General features: G+C 45.4%; 1 protein-coding gene across 5 annotated transcripts in view; it reads right to left on the reverse strand.

The window, feature by feature from the left end:
• LOC142312294 (uncharacterized) overlaps window positions 1-17882 on the reverse strand; it is a 131161-nt gene that overhangs the window by 70289 nt on the left and 42990 nt on the right. For 2 of the 5 annotated variants that reach the window (XM_075351225.1, XM_075351224.1), the window contains one exon: window positions 6480-6567. The exons of 1 other annotated variant lie outside the window; for it this stretch is intronic. In XM_075351225.1, coding sequence (XP_075207340.1) covers window positions 6480-6567 — 88 coding nt within the window. Of the gene's footprint in view, window positions 1-6479; window positions 6568-10447; window positions 10546-10628; window positions 11030-17882 lie in introns of those variants that run through there. 2 more of the 5 variants (XM_075351222.1, XM_075351223.1) reach the window with 2 other exon arrangements.

Genomic DNA, 17882 nt, shown 5'->3' on the forward strand with positions numbered 1-17882 from the left:
TAAGTTATTCACCACACGATCTCCGCGCTCCCACAACGGCGTGGACCACTTCAGCGCTCTCCCTGTGAGCAGGGACTGGACGAAGGCTACCTTCGCCTTCTCGGTAGCGTAAAGAGTCGCGGACAGCTCTAAGTAGGTGGTAACGTGGTTTATAAACCCACGGCACTCAGAGCTGTTGCCGCTAAAGCGCTCTGGAAGCGCAAGGCGAGGAGACCTTCCGCCCAATAGCACAGCCTGGGTAGCCGCCTGGGTGGCGACTGTCGTCAGAGTAGTCTTATCGGAGGAAGACTGCTCCACTGCTATCAATCGTGACTCCAACTGCTGCACATAACGCAGCAACTGCTGCTGCTCTTCAGCCATAGCCAGACCTTTGGCGCGACCGTAATGTTACGAGGGGGACCCGGGGAAGCGTGCCAAGATGGGAAATGGACTGCTTCCGCCGGTCAAGGTCCACTGTGCGGTGTAAGGGACCGCCGCTATGGTGGGTGAAGAGTGAGCGGGTTGCTGCTAGCAATCGTCTGGAATGTCACAGACGATCTATGTACACCGATCTGCCCTAACCCCTGAGGGTTGTATGGCACAGATCTCACGGCTCGGTGTACCTGTTGCACGGGGAAGCACAGAGGTGCCCACGCACGTGTGCCAGTGGAAGTCACGAGAATATGGCACGAGGGTAGCACAGAGGTGCCCACGCACGTGTGCTTTCAATAACCAGGTGAGTCCAATGGAGACTTGAGGAGCTCACCTGGGACAGGAACACAGCCTGTTGACGGGGGTACTGCCGGAGCAGCAAGGCAGGAACACGGCCTGCAAACGAGGTACTGCCGGAGCAGCAAGGGCCAAGCCCACAAGAGACAGTAATGCCTGAGCAGTGGCGTGGCAGCACGCTGCCAGACATCCAAACATAGAAGGACGGTCGCGCGCCGCCATGATGGCAGGGGGAGCTTTTAAGGAGGTGCAGCTCCACCCGAGGGCGGGCGCGAGGCGGAGATGACGGACTTGACCCAATCAGGGTCCACGACGTCCCAGCCTGGCCAGTCAGGATTCACCACGTCACCAGCCTTGTCATCAAGCCGTGTGACGTCAGTGAGCGAATCAGGACCCACCACGCATTGCACATGCTCACCCTCCTGCCTCTGGGAAATAGAGGCGGGATCCTCGGTCTCACAATGTGCAGAGATAACGGGAATCTCACTGCTTCCCTGAGCAGTAAACCTCTGCACATTGCGCAGCCTCGCAGACCTTCGGGGCCGCTGAGCAGGAGAGTCTGCGGTAGGCCAGGAATGGGAGACCGCTTCACTCCTTGTAACAGGAGAACCACTAGGTGTCACCCTTCTGCTGCCTCTCTGAGAAGGTATCTCCTGCACACTGCGCAGTCTGGCAGACCTTCGGCGCTGCTGAGCAGGAGTGCTCGTGGCAGGCAAGGAATGGGAGACTGCCTCAGTCCTTGCCTCAGGAGAGCCACGAGATGTAACAAAGACCCCTAAGAAGATTCTGGCTAGGCAGCTGCTACTTCTACCTGTGCTTTCTGCTCCTTGGCAACACATCTATGGACATAATTACTGACCTGCCGATGTCCTCTTGCTACTCCATCATGTGGGTAGTAGTAGACAGGTTCTCTAAAATGACCCACTTCACTCCTTTGTCCGGTCTTCCTTCTGCTTCTGTGCTCCCTGAGTACTTTATCCAGCACATCTTCCACGTGCACGGCCTAATTGTGTCCGATAGAATCTTCCAATTGACATCTTGATTCTGGAGGGCTACCTGTAAGCTGCTAGAAGTCACCTTGGACTTCATCTGCCTACCATATGAAGTCTCTCAGCCAATTAGAGCAAGTGAACCAGATCCTGACAAATTTCCTGTGGCACTTACTCAACGAGAACCACATCGATTGGGTCAAGCTTCTAGCATGAGGGTGGGGCGGGGGGAGGGAGGTCTCCTATTAAAAAAAATCACGTGAGTCCTACGCTAACTCTCTATTCTTCATAGTATATGGACAGCAGTCCAAAATCCCTCTCCTTAGGGTTATCATCTCAAGCTACCCTGTGGCCGATACTCTTGTTAAGGGGTTCTCTGAAGTCTCAGCGGAGACCATGGCCTTCCTGCAGCAGTCCTCCATCAGGATGCAAAGGCATGCGGATAAGAGAAGCCTTAACTCTCCTACGTTCCATCCCAGACCTCAAGTGTGGCTCTTTTTAGATATGTCTACCTCAAGACGACCTCCTACAAGTTGGGTCCCCGTTTTGTTAATCCTTCGATGTGCTTCAAAAGATCAACGCTGTATCCTATAAGCTGAAGCTTTGGGCATCCTTTCGGATCCACGACTCCTTCCACGTGTTTCTCCTAAAACCTGTTATCCTGATCCAGTACTTCAGAAATCTTGGTACTCTGCCTTCACCAGCCAGCTCAGAAGATGTCTTGATGTAAAAAAACAACATTCTAGCCATGAAAAAGGTGAAAGGTAAAACGCTTGTTTTGGTAGATTAGATGGGGTTTGGTCCTGAGGAGAGGTCATAGGAGCCCAAGGAGAATATTACTGCCCCTCTTCTCCTGTAGAGATTCCTTTCAGGTGTGGAAAACGGGGGCATAAGGGGGGTACTGTAACGCTGTTACCGGCGTCTCTGCAGTGTCCCGCCCATTTTCACCGGCAGGGACTTTTCCGCTTCCGTGTCCCTTGTCCCTGCTGCAATCTCCCAGGAACTCCACATGACACGCAGGTTTCCTAGGAGCATGCCTAAGGCGCGTGTGTGCACACCGATTCTTAAAGGGCCAGCATGCTCTAATCCGGAAGTGCCTCTCAGCTTATAACTGAGAGATACAATGTATTTAAGGCATCCTCCCACTAAGGTAGGTGTCTAAACAACGTGATCTATCCTCAGAGACCTGTTGCTAGTTGTAAGGTCCCGTTTCATTTGCGGAGTCTTGCGCCTTGTGTTACAATACGTGTCTATATCCTATAGCAGATAAAAAGGGTTATTCCAGCATCACGTCCCATAAATAAAAAAAAACAAACAATCACTGATCTCGGGGAGACCAGCCAGAGAAAACACTGCCAGCAGCCAGCGAGGGCACGCAAGACAGTGAAATCCTAGGTACATTGCCCCCTGGGAAATATGCAAATCAAAAAGGTCCGTGGAGCCTCTGTTTGGAGTCTCAACACAGAAACCAGCCGAGCCCTTCCCGGAGGGATATCTGGCTGGTTTCTGTGTTGAGACTCCTAACAGAGGCTCCACGGACCTTTTTGATTTGCATATTTCCCAGGGGGCAATGTACCTAGGATTTCACTGTCTTGAGCGCCCTCGCTGGCTGCTGGCAGTGTTTTCTCTGGCTGGTCTCCCCGAGATCAGTGATTGTTTTGTTGGTCTACTAGGCATTGCTCCCACCCAGCCAGAATCCTACTCCACACTGATGAGGGGCAATACCCCGAAACAGCTGTCTGTGGTGGATACCTGGCCTTGGTATTTCCCTTGTCATATCTTTAAACTTGTCAAAAAGTTGGATATTGACTAAAAGGGCCACTTAATATGCTGGTTATGGTGGTCTCCTAAAAAGAGTCACCCCTTGGCTGGGCCCTTCCCGGGGGGATATCTGGCTGGTTTCTGTGTTGATAAATAAAAAAACAAATTAAACCTATGATTAAGAACCATTATATGGTTTGAAAAGCACAAGATGCAGATTTTAACCCTTTGGATGCCCTACTAACATCTTGTTGGTTTTTAATATGAAGAAATGAAGTTGTTTTTTATTTATGGGACGTGACGCTGGAATAACCCTTTTTATCTGCTATTGGAACGGTGCTTCTTTGAACATGGAGCTGACCTCCTTGCACCGTCTAATGATTTAGGATCTGGACAAAAGACTTCCTGTGGGTGAGCTAAAATCTTTGTCCCTATATCCTAGTATGACTATGTGTTGGGCACTAAAATGGCATATTTGCAATTTTCACTCTACAACATCCACTCCGTGATAATTTCCAGAGACTGCATAGATCACTATTTGTTTTAAAAAAAATTGTTTAAAAGAACTGAGAGTCCTCAGTGGTTGATACCTTTTAATGGCTAACTGAAAAGATATATCTCTACTGGCTAACACGGTACAAAGATATATTTTATTTGTTTTAAGAGTATCTAAATGAAATGTTTGAACACTTCTAACTGGCTGCAGTGGAAAGCAATGAAATAAAAGCGGCTTTGGTACTAACTACTGTGGAGAAAAACTTATAGACTCATGAAAAATGTTAAATTGTCTCATAACCAAACCAAATCTAGCATGCTATCACTACATATAGCTGCCCCCTCCCCTTTGTAATTAAGGGAAACTCCAAAACTTTATTTGGTTAACATCTGGGATGCATAGGAATGAGGCAAAGAGGCATTTATGACCAGAGGTAGATAAGAGCAAGAAATTCAAATCTCTTTGGTCTCCTTAGTAAAAAAACTATGAACTAAAATTTTATGTACTGCATTAATATTAAAGATAAGAAAATTATAGGTTTGAAATCCTAATGAAACGGCAAACGCAAAACACCAATTTGCTCAGCTGTGCGATGGCTGGAATTCCAGCAACTGGATATTAGCCAGTTAGGTGATGCGAGGTATGTCATGTTTCCTATCTATGAACAGGTAAATTCATGATGGGAAACATGACGCTAATATCCTTCGCCTGTAATCCCAAGGGGTAAAGATATGCTGAAAACTGGAATTCCATAATTTTCTGAAGATCTTATAGACCACTCCATATGAGGTTATCAAGGGGCTGGTGACCTAAGGTAATAAAAGATAACTGTCACATTTTTGGGTTGTTCAGTTCATGGAGGACACAGATAAGCTGTGGCTCTGTCCGTTTATCCTCTAAGTCCCTCTCTCCATAAGCTTGGAAGTCATACCTGTGGCACAAGTCTGAGTAAGTTTCTTGATTATCCTTTTTATTTTATGTAATTGTTTTGTTCCCTTTTGTAAAATCTTGTATATTTTATAAACACTGCCTGCTCTTTCGGATTAAATATAAAAAATTTAACAGCTTCGCTTCTCTTGTGCTATATAAACCAAGAACCTAAATACGCCTTATGTTATCTGTAACGGGTGTCCAATCTACCTATAAACAATTGCTGGCGGCAGTGACTATTTTGCTTGTGTTTTTGTGTAGCTTGACCATCACGATAGCGACGTATATATATATTCCATGAGCTGGAACCAGTGATATATACACACACGTTACTCTCTCTGGGAGCACCTCAAATATTGGCATCATAGAAGAATAGCCGCAGCATCAGTTACTTATGTCTTTCAATTGTGTAATTGTCCTGACGATAATGGAGCGCCAGAGGGCTGTTTCATGACATAAACAATAACACATCTAGTAAAATGATCACCCTCCGCCCCGACAGCCTTCACGGTCAGTGATTTAGTAACTAGAGGTGACACATCTGGAGTAATTAGAGAATGTGGCTCGGTGGCTCTCGACAATCCAAACTATTGTAGGGGCCAATATTTTCTGTCAGATGAGTTTCTTGAAGAAATATTAGACATTTACTTTCTGCCTCTCGGACTCAACAATGGACGCCTCCAGTACAAGTTCTTATATAATGGACATTTGTACAATTCAGAGAAAATATCATTCAGGTTCTTGAAGGTAAAAATATCAGAACTTTGTGTGTTAATTACTATAGTTTTTTTTTTTCTAATAAATTTTGGAAATCATGTGGGTGGGCTGCCCAGCCTCCATGTACCCACTGTGGGGTAATTCTAACCTCCCTCATATGTTACAGTTACCCTGTGACGAACTTTGGCTAAAAATGCCCCTATCAGCACATTCAGCACAAGGGAGAGAAGGAAGATCCCTCAATAAGATGCCGAGATTCTAGGAAGATGGATTCATTGCTCTCAGTGGTACAAACAATGAGAATTTTGTAGTTATGATACTTATTAATGGCGAATAAAGATAAAATAAATGATGTTACAAAGCAAGCTTTCCAGACTACTGAGGTCTCTTCATCAACTACAAGATTATTATTTAGTTTCTCCCACTAAGAGCAATTAATCCTTATTCAACCGGCGAACACGGCACCAAACTAAGAATCTAGGACATCACCAGCATCTTTACCCTCCACTTTCTTTTAGGGGTCCACCATACAGATTAGATTATTCTTCCCATGATTTTCTAAGTTGTCTGCACATTCTACGTACGCTGTCATTTGGATTTGCAGATTAGAGATCTGGACAACTAAGGGTTAACATCTTCAAATTTCAGTGGATAGGTTGGATACTACCTGTAAGATCTGGCTGAAACAGATCTCACTCCAACAAAAGAGCGTCCAATGCCCAAAATAATGGGGACAGTTTTGGGTGGAGGAGCATGTGGTGGTCTAGCAGCAGAATGGTGACCATTTGATATGGCCGGACTACAACCCTGATAAAGCAGCCACAGCCGGTGACTGAGAAGAATCTGTGACTTCTCTGCATTTAGTGATCACTACTCACCTGGGCGGTCATCTGTAGGAATCTCTTTACTCCGCTCATCACCCCTCACATGTGTCTCTGTAGTATTAATATGGGTCAGATCTTCCCCCTGAAACAAATATTGTAAAAGTCACAGACAGATGGAGAAGTCCCATCTATGATCAGCTCTAATCCTGCCATCTCCACCGCTCTCATTACACAAGTATAAAATGTATTCAATTGAAACCAGACGTTTCCCTCCACTCTCTATACAGACACATCTGCAGGTTTTTCCCTCCGCTCTCTATACAGACACATCTGCAGGTTTTTCTTACTATCTGACATGAAATCAGAATAAACCTGTCCCGTTTTAGGTCAATTAGGAACCAAAATTATTTCTATTTGCCACATGCCAGAATAATGAGAGAGTGAAAATGTTTTAAGACATTTTAATTACTTTCTGCAAAGTCAAAAGTTTTCATTAGTATTTGGTATTGCCCTCAACCTCTTCATGACACATGACATACTGGGTATGTCATGGATCATGTTAGGTTAATCCCTGCCGGCGTCTGGCAGTGATTGATGCCCATGTCAGCTGATTTGAACAGCTGACATGTGCGGCTATGAGGCATGAGTGGGTCCGGGACCCACTCGCACCTGTTAACCTTTTGCATCTTGCTGTCAAAATGTGACAGTGAGATGAAACAGCACGCGGTAAGCATTCACTTACCTGGCAGGGGGCCGTGTGTGAGAGAACAGCTTTTCTGCAGATCTCAGCTGTTTAGCTGTGATCTACGGAAAGGAACAAGCGATCAGACTGCTGATCCTTATAGTCCCCTAGCATAATAAAATAAAATAAAAAAAATAAAAAAAAAAAATATAAAAACCAAAAAGTTCAAATCACCCCCCACCCCCATTCGCTCCATTGAAAATTAAAGGGTTAAAAAAAAAAAAAATACACACGAACATACGGTGGCGGGCAGATTGGGAACTTTGAAACAATTTGAAGTTAACTGGGGGCAGTGGATGGCATATTCTGGGTATTCCTGTAAGTGATAAGTAAGGTAAACAACCGTAGACATGGAGTGGGACGGTGGTGAGTATATGTACCGTATAGACAGTAAGATGATATATTATGTTTGTTTTATGTTTGATTGTTATTTTTCTTCTCCTTTTGATAATTTTGATAATCGGTAAAACAGATTACAGTGGTTGGTTAGTCAAGCCACTGGACCTATCGGTGCTAGTTGTAAAAGCATTGGGGGTTGCTGAATACATGTCTTTACTGAATAGCACTAGAGGCATTTGTAGTGAATGTATTCAAAGTTGCTTGATTTAATGGACCCTTTGGGGCTTAATGTTTAAGATTGTAGGCACCCATATGTGATAATGCAATCAAAAGCACATTCTAAATTTTTGTGATAATTTTGGTGATTGTCCAATATTAATAAAAATTATAAGTTTAAAAAAAAAAAAATTACACATATATTTGGTATCGCAGAGTTCAGAATTGCCCGATCTATCAAACATAAAATTAATAATCTGATTGATAAATGGCGTAGCAGCAAAAAAATCCAAACGCCAAAATTACATTATTTGGTCTCCACATATTTTGCGCAAGATGCGATAACAGGCGATCAAAACATAACATCTGCACAAAAATGGTACCGTTAAAAATGCCAACTCGAGACACAAAAACTAAGCTATTACAGAGCCTTATATCCTGAAAAATTAGAACGCTGTGGATCGCGAAAAATGGCGCAAAAAGTGCTCCTTTTTTTGGACAAACTTCTGAATTTTTATAGCCCTTTAGATAAAAGTAAATCTATACATGTTTGGTGTTTTTATGAACTTTCACGGAACTCAGGCATCATACTGACACATCAGTTTTACTATATAGTGAACACAGTGAATAAAATACCCCAAAAACAATTGGGCAGTCGCACTTTTTTTGGCATTTTCCAGTACACTATATGGTAAAACTAATGGTTTCATTCAAATGTACAACACGTCCCACAAAAAATAAGCCCTAATATGGCAAGATTGATGGAAAAATAAAAAGTTACAGCTCTCGGAAAAAGGGGAGCAAAAAAAACCCCTAAAAATGGGAAAATGAAACATTGCCCGGGGGGGTGAAGGGGTTAAACTGAATGACTTGGGTAAAACGTCTTGAATCTCCTTCCACAAGCTTCTCATCATAGCTGGTAGGAATTTGTGCCCATTCCTCCTGACAGAACTGGTCTAACTGAGCCATCTTTGTAGGTCACCGCTCGCAACGGCGATCAGGGTTTTGTGATGGCCACTCCGAAACATTGACTTTGTTATCCTTCAGCCACTTTGTAACCAGTTTGGCAGTATGGTTCGGTTCATTATCCATTTGGAAGACCCATTTCTGCTAAAGCTTTAAGTTCCTTGCTGATGTCTTGAGATGTTCTTCAGTATTGCCTCATAGTTTTCTTTCCTCATGATGCCATCTATTTTGTGAAGTGCCTCAGTCCCAGCAAAACAACCCCGCAACATGATGCTGCCACCCCTGTGTGTCACAGTTGGGATGATGTTCTTAGGCTTCAAAGCTTTTCCCTTTTTCCTTCATATGTAATGATGGTCATTATGACCAAACAGTTCAATTTTAGTTTTGTCAGACCACAGGACGCCTCCAAAAAGTAAGCTCCTTGTTCCTGTCTGCATCTGCAAACATTAATCTGGCTTTTTTTATGCTTCTTTTGAATGCCGTCCTCCCGAAAGAGTGGCCTTTCAGCCCATGATGATACATTACTCATTTCACTATGGATTATGACACAATCTTACCAGCTTCTGCCAGCATCTTCACAAGGCCTTTTGCTTTTGTTCTTGGGTGGATATGCGCATGTTTGACCAAAGCACGTTCATCTCTGGTACACAGAACCGGTCTCCTTCCTGAGTGGCATGATGGCTAGACATTCCCATCTTGTTTGTACTTGTGTATTGTTTGTACAGATGAACGAGGCACATTCAGGTTTCTGGGAATTGCACCCAAGGTTGAACCAGACTTGTGCAAGTCCACAATTCTCTTACTTAGATCTTGGCTGATTTCTTTTGATTTTTCCATGATGCCTATACAAAGAAGCAGTGTGTTTCATGTGTGAATTAAATACATCCACAGGTGTGTCTCTAATTAACTCAGATGTTGCCAGTAAACCTATAGGAAGCTTCCAAAGACATGACATCGTCATATGTGCTGTCCCATATTGTTTAAAGGCATAGTACTCTTAAGGCCGCTTTACACGCAATGACATCGCTAACGAGATGTCGTTGGTTTCACGGAATTCGTGACGCACATCCGTTCTCGTTAGCGACCGCTAACGATCAAAAATACTCACCTTATCGTAGATCGCTGACACGCTGTCCATTTCCCAAATATCGTTGCTGCTGCTGGACGCAGGTTGTTCGTCATTCCTGTGGCAGCAGACATCGCTATGCGTGACACCGCAGGAACGAGGAACCTCACCTTACCTGTGGCCGCCCACAATGAGGAAGGAAGGAGGTGGGATGTTCGTCCCGCTCATCTCCGCCCCTCCGCTTCTATTTGGGTGGCCGATTAGTGACTTCGCTATGACGCCGAACGTAGTGTGACGGGCGAGCGATGTTGTGCGCCACGGGCAGCAATTTGCCCGTGACGCACAACCGACGGGGGCGGGTACGCTCGCTAGCGATATCGGTACAGATGTAGTGTATGGAAACGTTCGCTGTTGCAGAAAGTAATAAAAATGCCTTAAAACATTTTCTCCCCCATTATTTTCACATTTGGCAAATATAAATAATTTTGGTTTCTAATTGACCTAAAATGGGAAAGGTTAATTCTGATTTCATGTCAGATAGTGAGAAAAACCTGCAGATGTGTCTTTATAGAGAGCGGAGGGAAACTTCTGGTTTCAACTGTAATACTGGTGGATATAACAAGACTGAGCACAAGACCTTCACAGCCGTCTACACATCATAGGGAGATTTCATGGCCCCTTCTCTTCATCTACCTGATGATCCTGAGGAACATCGGGGTCTTCTTGTTTACAGTCCTGTGGAAGAAGAGGACGGGGACATCTCTCTGGTGTTGTCCTCTTACTGGATAGAGCTGGAGGAGACACATACAGGGACTGAATTCATTCCTTACATACAGATAATTATAGGCCGTGTGTATTTAGTCCTGTCTATTACCTGGTGATGTGAGGGGCTGGGGATCCTCCATCATGACGTCCTTGTACAGATCTCTGTGTCCTTCTAAATACTCCCATTCCTCCATGGAGAAATAGACGGTGACGTCCTGACACCTTATAGGAACCTGACACATACAATGATACAGTCACCCCGATCCCTTCATAGCGTTACTGTATAATGTCCCAGCATTCCCAGCAGTGTCACCTCTCCAGTCAGCAGCTCAATCATCTTGTAGGTGAGTTCTAGGATCCTCTGGTCATTGATGTCCTCATGTATCGGGGGGTGAGGTGGAGGCCCCGTGATTGGGCTCAGGGGTCTTCCCTCAGACACAGGGGCCTGACAGCGCTCACTAGAGGTCTTCTTCACTACTGTGTAATCCTGGTTATGGAGAGACACAGTAAGAAATCTCACTCCAGACATTTCCAGAGTCCTCACCTCTCCAGTTCTGTGCATCTGTTATTCCCATAGATAAGAATGGTGTAATGTGACGTCATCAGAATCTCTCACCTCTCCAGTAAGCCGGAAGAGGATCTCTAGGGTGAGGTGTAATATCCTCTCCGCCATCTTGTCCCTGTCCATATCCATCCTTCACGGGGCAATCAGGAGAATTCTCTTCTATAGAGCGATTGTTCTCCCCCAGCATCTAATGTGTATGGAGCCTGAGCCCAGTAATGGGGAATCTCCACACACCTCCTCCTGCAGAGCCGCACACTAGATATATGGCTGCTCTGTGCTTCCAGGACCTGTGATGATGTCACATGGAGGGGAGGAGTCAGGGGTCACATGATCAGCTCCTCAGTGTATGCAGGACTCTGCTGTGCTGGTTGTCATGGTGCTGGATGAGGGGAAGTTTATGTGTGGGGTCAGGGGGGGGTTACAGTGTGGATGGAGCGGAGCCGTGTGTGTACGAGGTGTACGGAGCGGAGCCGTGTGTGTACGAGGTGTGCGGAGCGGAGCCGTGTGTGTACGAGGTGTGCGGAGCGGAGCCGTGTCTGTACGAGGTGTGCGGAGCGGAGCCGTGTGTGTACGAGGTGTGCGGAGAGGAGCCGTGTCTGTACGAGGTGTGCGGAGCGGAGCCGTGTGTGTACGAGGTGTACGGAGCAGATCCGTGTGTGTACGAGGTGTACGGAGCGGATCCGTGTGTGTACGAGGTGTACGGAGCGGATCCGTGTGTGTACGAGGTGTACAGAGCGGAGCCGTGTGTGTACGAGGTGTACGGAGCGGAGCCGTGTGTGTAGGAGGTGTACGGAGCGGAGCCGTGTGTGTAGGAGGTGTACGGAGCGGAGCCGTGTGTGTAGGAGGTGTACGGAGCGGAGCCGTGCGTGTAGGAGGTGTACGGAGCGGAGCCGTGTGTGTAGGAGGTGTACGGAGCGGAGCCGTGTGTGTAGGAGGTGTACGGAGCGGAGCCGTGTGTGTGGGAGGTGTACGGAGCGGAGCCGTGTGTGTAGGAGGTGTACGGAGCGGAGCCGTGTGTGTACGAGGTGTACGGAGCGGAGCCGTGTCTGTACGAGGTGTACGGAGCGGAGCCGTGTCTGTACGAGGTGTACGGAGCGGAGCCGTGTCTGTACATGGTGTACGGAGCGGAGCCGTGTGTGTACGAGGTGTACGGAGCGGAGCCGTGTCTGTACGAGGTGTGCGGAGCGGAGCCGTGTGTGTACGAGGTGTGCGGAGCGGAGCCGTGTGTGTACGAGGTGTGCGGAGCGGAGCCGTGTGTGTACGAGGTGTGCGGAGCGGAGCCGTGTGTGTACGAGGTGTGCGGAGCGGAGCCGTGTGTGTACGAGGTGTACGGAGCGGAGCCGTGTGTGTACGAGGTGTACGGAGCGGAGCCGTGTGTGTACGAGGTGTGCGGAGCGGAGCCGTGTGTGTACGAGGTGTGCGGAGCGGAGCCGTGTGTGTACAAGGTGTACGGAGCGGAGCCGTGTGTGTACTAGGTGTACGGAGCGGAGCCGTGTGTGTACGAGGTGTACGGAGCGGAGACGTGTCTGTATGAAGTGTACGGAGCTGCGTGCGTGTGCCGTGAGCAGAGCAGTGCGTGTATGACTGCAGCCATGTATGTATGTATGAAGCGGAGCCACGTGTGTACGACATATACAGTATGGCGCCGTGCGTGTACAGTGTGTACGGAGCGCAGCACCAAGTGTACGACGTGTTACGGCCTTGACCTCCTGACAATGAAGGAATGCCGGGTCTGTAACATATGTCCTACAATGATAAATGATAGATGTCAAGTTGTGATGATTGGATATATTCCGCGCTATTCATTACTCGCATGATTATTAAGGTACTCAGGCTATCCGTTAGTCATCGAGTCTTTTGGTATTCACCTCATGAGTTTCGAGTTCCCTCTCCACATATTTGGCGCCTGATTTTCAGCCACTAAACATGCGAGGATTGCCTGCCAATCACTGTAATGCTGTTTCCATCTTTACTACTGGCCTTACTGTCATTGGCAGACGCAGTGAAGAAAAAAGAAATGACGTGCAGTCTCCCGCCTAATTGTGATACCCAGCACAGGTGGAGGAAACAGCTGGGGACTGGAATACTCAGGCTACGAAGGTCCATGGTTATTGGGCCCTCCCTAGTCTAAAAATAGCAGCCCACATCCGCCCCACAATTGGTGCATCCATTAGATGTTCGGGTGATATAAGGGTTTGATGTCAGCTGTGATTTGTCAAAAATCACAGCTGCCATCAAGCTCCGGTTTGGTAATGGAGAGGTGTCTCTGAGACCTCCCCCCATTACCAACCCTGTAAAAAAAACAACAAATACAAAAAATATTTTATTTAAATAATAATTAAAAAAAAAAACCTCTTTGACCACTTTATTAACTCAAAAAACTCAGGTCCAACGTTATCCACACGACTTCTCAAGACGATTCAAATGAGCCGATTCTAATTCAATTCAGCGGATAATCCAGCGCATTTTCCGGTCAAATTTACCTACGCCCTGGGTGGTGACGGTATCCACCTCATTCTGCCCTAGGGATATTATCCTCAACCCTCCGCGTGCAATTGCAAGCTTCACAGCAGTGAACAAGCGTGCATACTACATATTCAAACCGAAAAGTGAACGGTGCGGTGAGACCAATCGTCCTGTGGATTCTGTGATACTGGACAGCTGCTTGTTCATTTCATCTTCCTACCCCAGGTGCTATCCGGTGTGGTCTAACGGGACCAGTACATCATGGAGAGCAGGATCCGGAACACTCCAGTACAGTGAAATACAGTACAATGACATCGCGGCAAGCTCCAGTCACATGCTGACATGTGACTGGAGCATGTGACCGGAGCTTGCCGCGATGCCATTGTACTGTATTGCACTGTACTGGAGTGTGTCGGATATGGCAAACCGGTGAAATGCCAGATGTGTGAAAACACCCTTACAGGATCAAAGCAACAGAAGCACGGAGAACAACACACTGCCCGGGGAAAGCGCTCACTATATTCAATCCTTTTGATGAGACTGGGTTAAAACGCGATCTGACCAAAGGATACCTGCCATGGTTCCGACTCCCCTTCCACAGTTTATGTGTATATATATATATATATATACAGTCATATGAAAAAGGTTGGGCACCCCTGTTAATGTTAACCTTTTTTCTTTCTAACAATTTGGGTTTTTGCAACAGCTATTTCAGTTTCATATGTCTAATAACTGATGGACTGAGTAATATTTCTGGATTGAAATGAGGTTTATTGTACTAACAGAAAATGTGCAATCCGCGTTTAAACAAAATTTGACCGGTGCAAAAGTATGGGCACCTCAACATAAAAGTGACATTAATATTTTGTAGATCCTCCTTTTGCAAAAAATCACAGCCTCTAGTCGCTCCCTGTAACTTTTAATGAGTTGTTCCTGCATCCTGGATGAAGGTATATTTGACCATTCCTGTTTACAAACCAATTCCAGTTCAGTTAAGTTTGATGGTCGCCGAGCATGGACAGCCCGCTTCAAATCATCCCACAGATGTTCAATGATTTTCAGGTCTGGGGACTGGGATGGCCATTCCAGAACATTGTAATTGTTCCTCTTAATGAATGCCTGAGTAGATTTGGAGCGGTGTTTTGGATCATTGTCTTGCTGAAATATCCATCCCCTGCGTAACTTCAACTTAGTCACTGATTCTTGCACATTATTGTCAAGAATCTGCTGATACTGAGTTGAATCCATGCGACCCTCAACTTTAACAAGATTCCCGGTGCCGGCATTGGCCACACAGCCCCAAAGCATGATGGAACCTCCTCCATCCCACAGATGTTCAATGATTTTCAGGTCTGGGGACTGGGATGGCCATTCCAGAACATTGTAATTGTTCCTCTTAATGAATGCCTGAGTAGATTTGGAGCGGTGTTTTGGATCATTGTCTTGCTGAAATATCCATCCCCTGCGTAACTTCAACTTAGTCACTGATTCTTGCACATTATTGTCAAGAATCTGCTGATACTGAGTTGAATCCATGCGACCCTCAACTTTAACAAGATTCCCGGTGCCGGCATTGGCCACACAGCCCCAAAGCATGATGGAACCTCCTCCAAATTTTACTGTGGGTAGCAAGTGCTTTTCTTGGAATGCCGTGTTTTTTTGCCTCCATGCATAGCGCCTTTTTGTATGACCAAACAACTCGATCTTTGTTTCATCAGTCCACAGGACCTTCTTCCAAAATATAACTGGCTTGTCCAAATGTGCTTTTGCATACCTCAGGCGACTCTGTTTGTGGCGTGCTTGCAGAAATGGCTTCTTTCACATCCCTCTCCCATACAGCTTCTTGTGCAACGTGCACTCTATTGTTGACCGATGCACACTGACACCATCTGCAGCAAGATGATGCTGCAGGTCTTTGGAGGTGGTCTGTGAATTGTCTTTGACTGTTCTCACCATTCTTCTTCTCTGCCTTTCTGATATTATGCTTGGCATACCAACTTCTGGGCTTAACAAGAACTGTACCTGTGTTCTTCCATTTCCTTACTATGTTCCTCACAGTGGAAACTGACAGTTTAAATCTCTGAGACAACTTTTTGTATCCTTCCCCCGAACAACTATGTTGAATAATCTTTGTTTTCAGATCATTTGAGAGTTGTTTTGAGGAGCCCATGATGCCACTCTTCATAGGAGATTCAAATTGGAGAACAACTTGCAAGTGGCCACCTTAAATACCTTTTCTCATGATTGGATACACATGAAGTTCAAAGCTCAATGAGGTTACAAAACCAATTTAGTGCTTTAGTAAGTTACTAAAAAGTAGTTAGGAGTGTTCAAATCAAGAAATTGATAAGGGTGCCCATACTTTTGCACTGGTCAAATTTTGTTTAAATGCGGATTGCACATTTTCTGTTAGTACAATAAACCTCATTTCAATCCAGAAATATTACTCAGTCCGTCAGTTATTAGATATATGAAACTGAAATAGCTGTTGCCAAAACCCAAATTGTTATAAGGAAAAAAGGTTAACATTAATAGGGGTGCCCAAACTTTTTCATATGACTGTATATATACACATGCACAGTCCCATACATGTCGACGGTCATGCTGAACTCATTGTGGCTGCCCTCGTTAGATCACAGACGTTACTTAGTTTGAGGCCTGGCAAGTACCAGCGTCCCCATTTCCGTCGACATTTTTATATATACAAGGGGCGGCTGATAAGTCTTTGGCTTTACCCAGAAAGAAACGAGAGAGGATGATGAAACTTTACATTTATTACACATACTCTCCAGTGATGTCAACACACTTCTTACATCGGTATTCCAAGTTCTGTAAAAGAAGGATTTCGTTACTGCCTCAAACCAGGCATCCGTAGCAGCCATGACATCAGAAATGGTGTGAAATTTGTTACCCTTGAGGTGTTTCTTCAGGTTTGGAAACAGATGATAGTCAGAGGGAGCTAGATCTGGTGAATAAGGTGGGTGGTCAACCAACTGGAAGCCCAGCTCTGCCAGTTTTACTGTGGTCACTTGAGCAGTGTGAGCTGAGGCGTTGTCTTGCAGGAACAAGATTCCTTTGAACAGCTTACCGCACCTTTTGCCCTTCAGAGATGCCTTCAATAGGTCCAAAAGTTCAATGTAATACCTTGCATTGATGGTAGAACCCTTTTGAAAGTAGTCCATTAGCAGCACGCCCTCCTTATCCCAGAACCAGACGCCATCACCTTAGTGGCTGATTTATGCACCCTGAACTTCTTTGGATGAGGAGAACCACTGTGCTTCTACTCTTTTCACTGCTTCTTGTTTTCAGGGTCATACAAATAAATCCAGGTCTCATCCATAGTGACCAGTCGATCCAGGAAGTTGTTATTTGTCCGGAAATGATGACAAATGGATCGGGTAGTTTTCTCTCGCATGCTTCTCTGATCTCTTGTCAAACATTAGGGGGACCCACTTTGCAGATCGCTTCCTCATGTCCAAATGTTCATGGATAATGACACAAACACGTTCATGGGAAATCTCCATGATGTCTGCTATTGCTTTAGCTGAAATTCGTGGATTCTCCAGTATGAGGTTATGCACAGCATTGACTATCTCCGGAACAACAACCACTCTTGGTCGTCCAGGACGTTCCTCATCATTGGTGCTGAAGTGGCCCGTTTTAAATTTGGCAACCCAGTTCCTAACTGTGGAATATGAAGAGCATTGATACCCCAGTGTCTGCGACAAATCACCACGAATGTCTTCTGAGGCCGTTCCTTGCAGAAACAAGAATTTTATCACTTCTCTGCTCTCAGTTGCTGTGAATATCGCATTAGACGTCGCCATTTTCTTTTTCCGCGTGTGTAGAACACTGTTGTCATAATCAACAAACATAAAATTTTGAAAACATATATTAGACACATACGGTTTTCATGTGATGTAACATTCGTTACCATAGAAACAAAAAAGATCACAAAGCCAAAGTCGTAAATATACTGTGCAGAATTATTAGGCAAGTTGTATTTTAGAGGATTTTTTATTATTGATCAACAGCTATGTTCTGAATCAACCCAAAAGACTCATAAATATCAAAGCTTAATATTTTTGGAAATTGGAGTGGGTTCTTTTTTAGGAGGATATCTGTTTGTGCAGGTAACTATTACTGTGCAGAATTATTAGGCAACTTAATAAAAACCAAATATATTCCCTTCTCACTTGTTTATTTTCACCAGGTAAACCAATATAACTGCACAAAATTTAGAAATAAACATTTCTGACATGCAAAAACAAAACCCCAAAAAATTAGTGACCAATATAGCCACCTTTCTTTATGATGATACTCAACAGCCTA

Source organism: Anomaloglossus baeobatrachus, chromosome 5 (assembly GCF_048569485.1).
Source record: "Anomaloglossus baeobatrachus isolate aAnoBae1 chromosome 5, aAnoBae1.hap1, whole genome shotgun sequence".
Lineage (NCBI taxonomy): Eukaryota > Metazoa > Chordata > Amphibia > Anura > Aromobatidae > Anomaloglossus > Anomaloglossus baeobatrachus.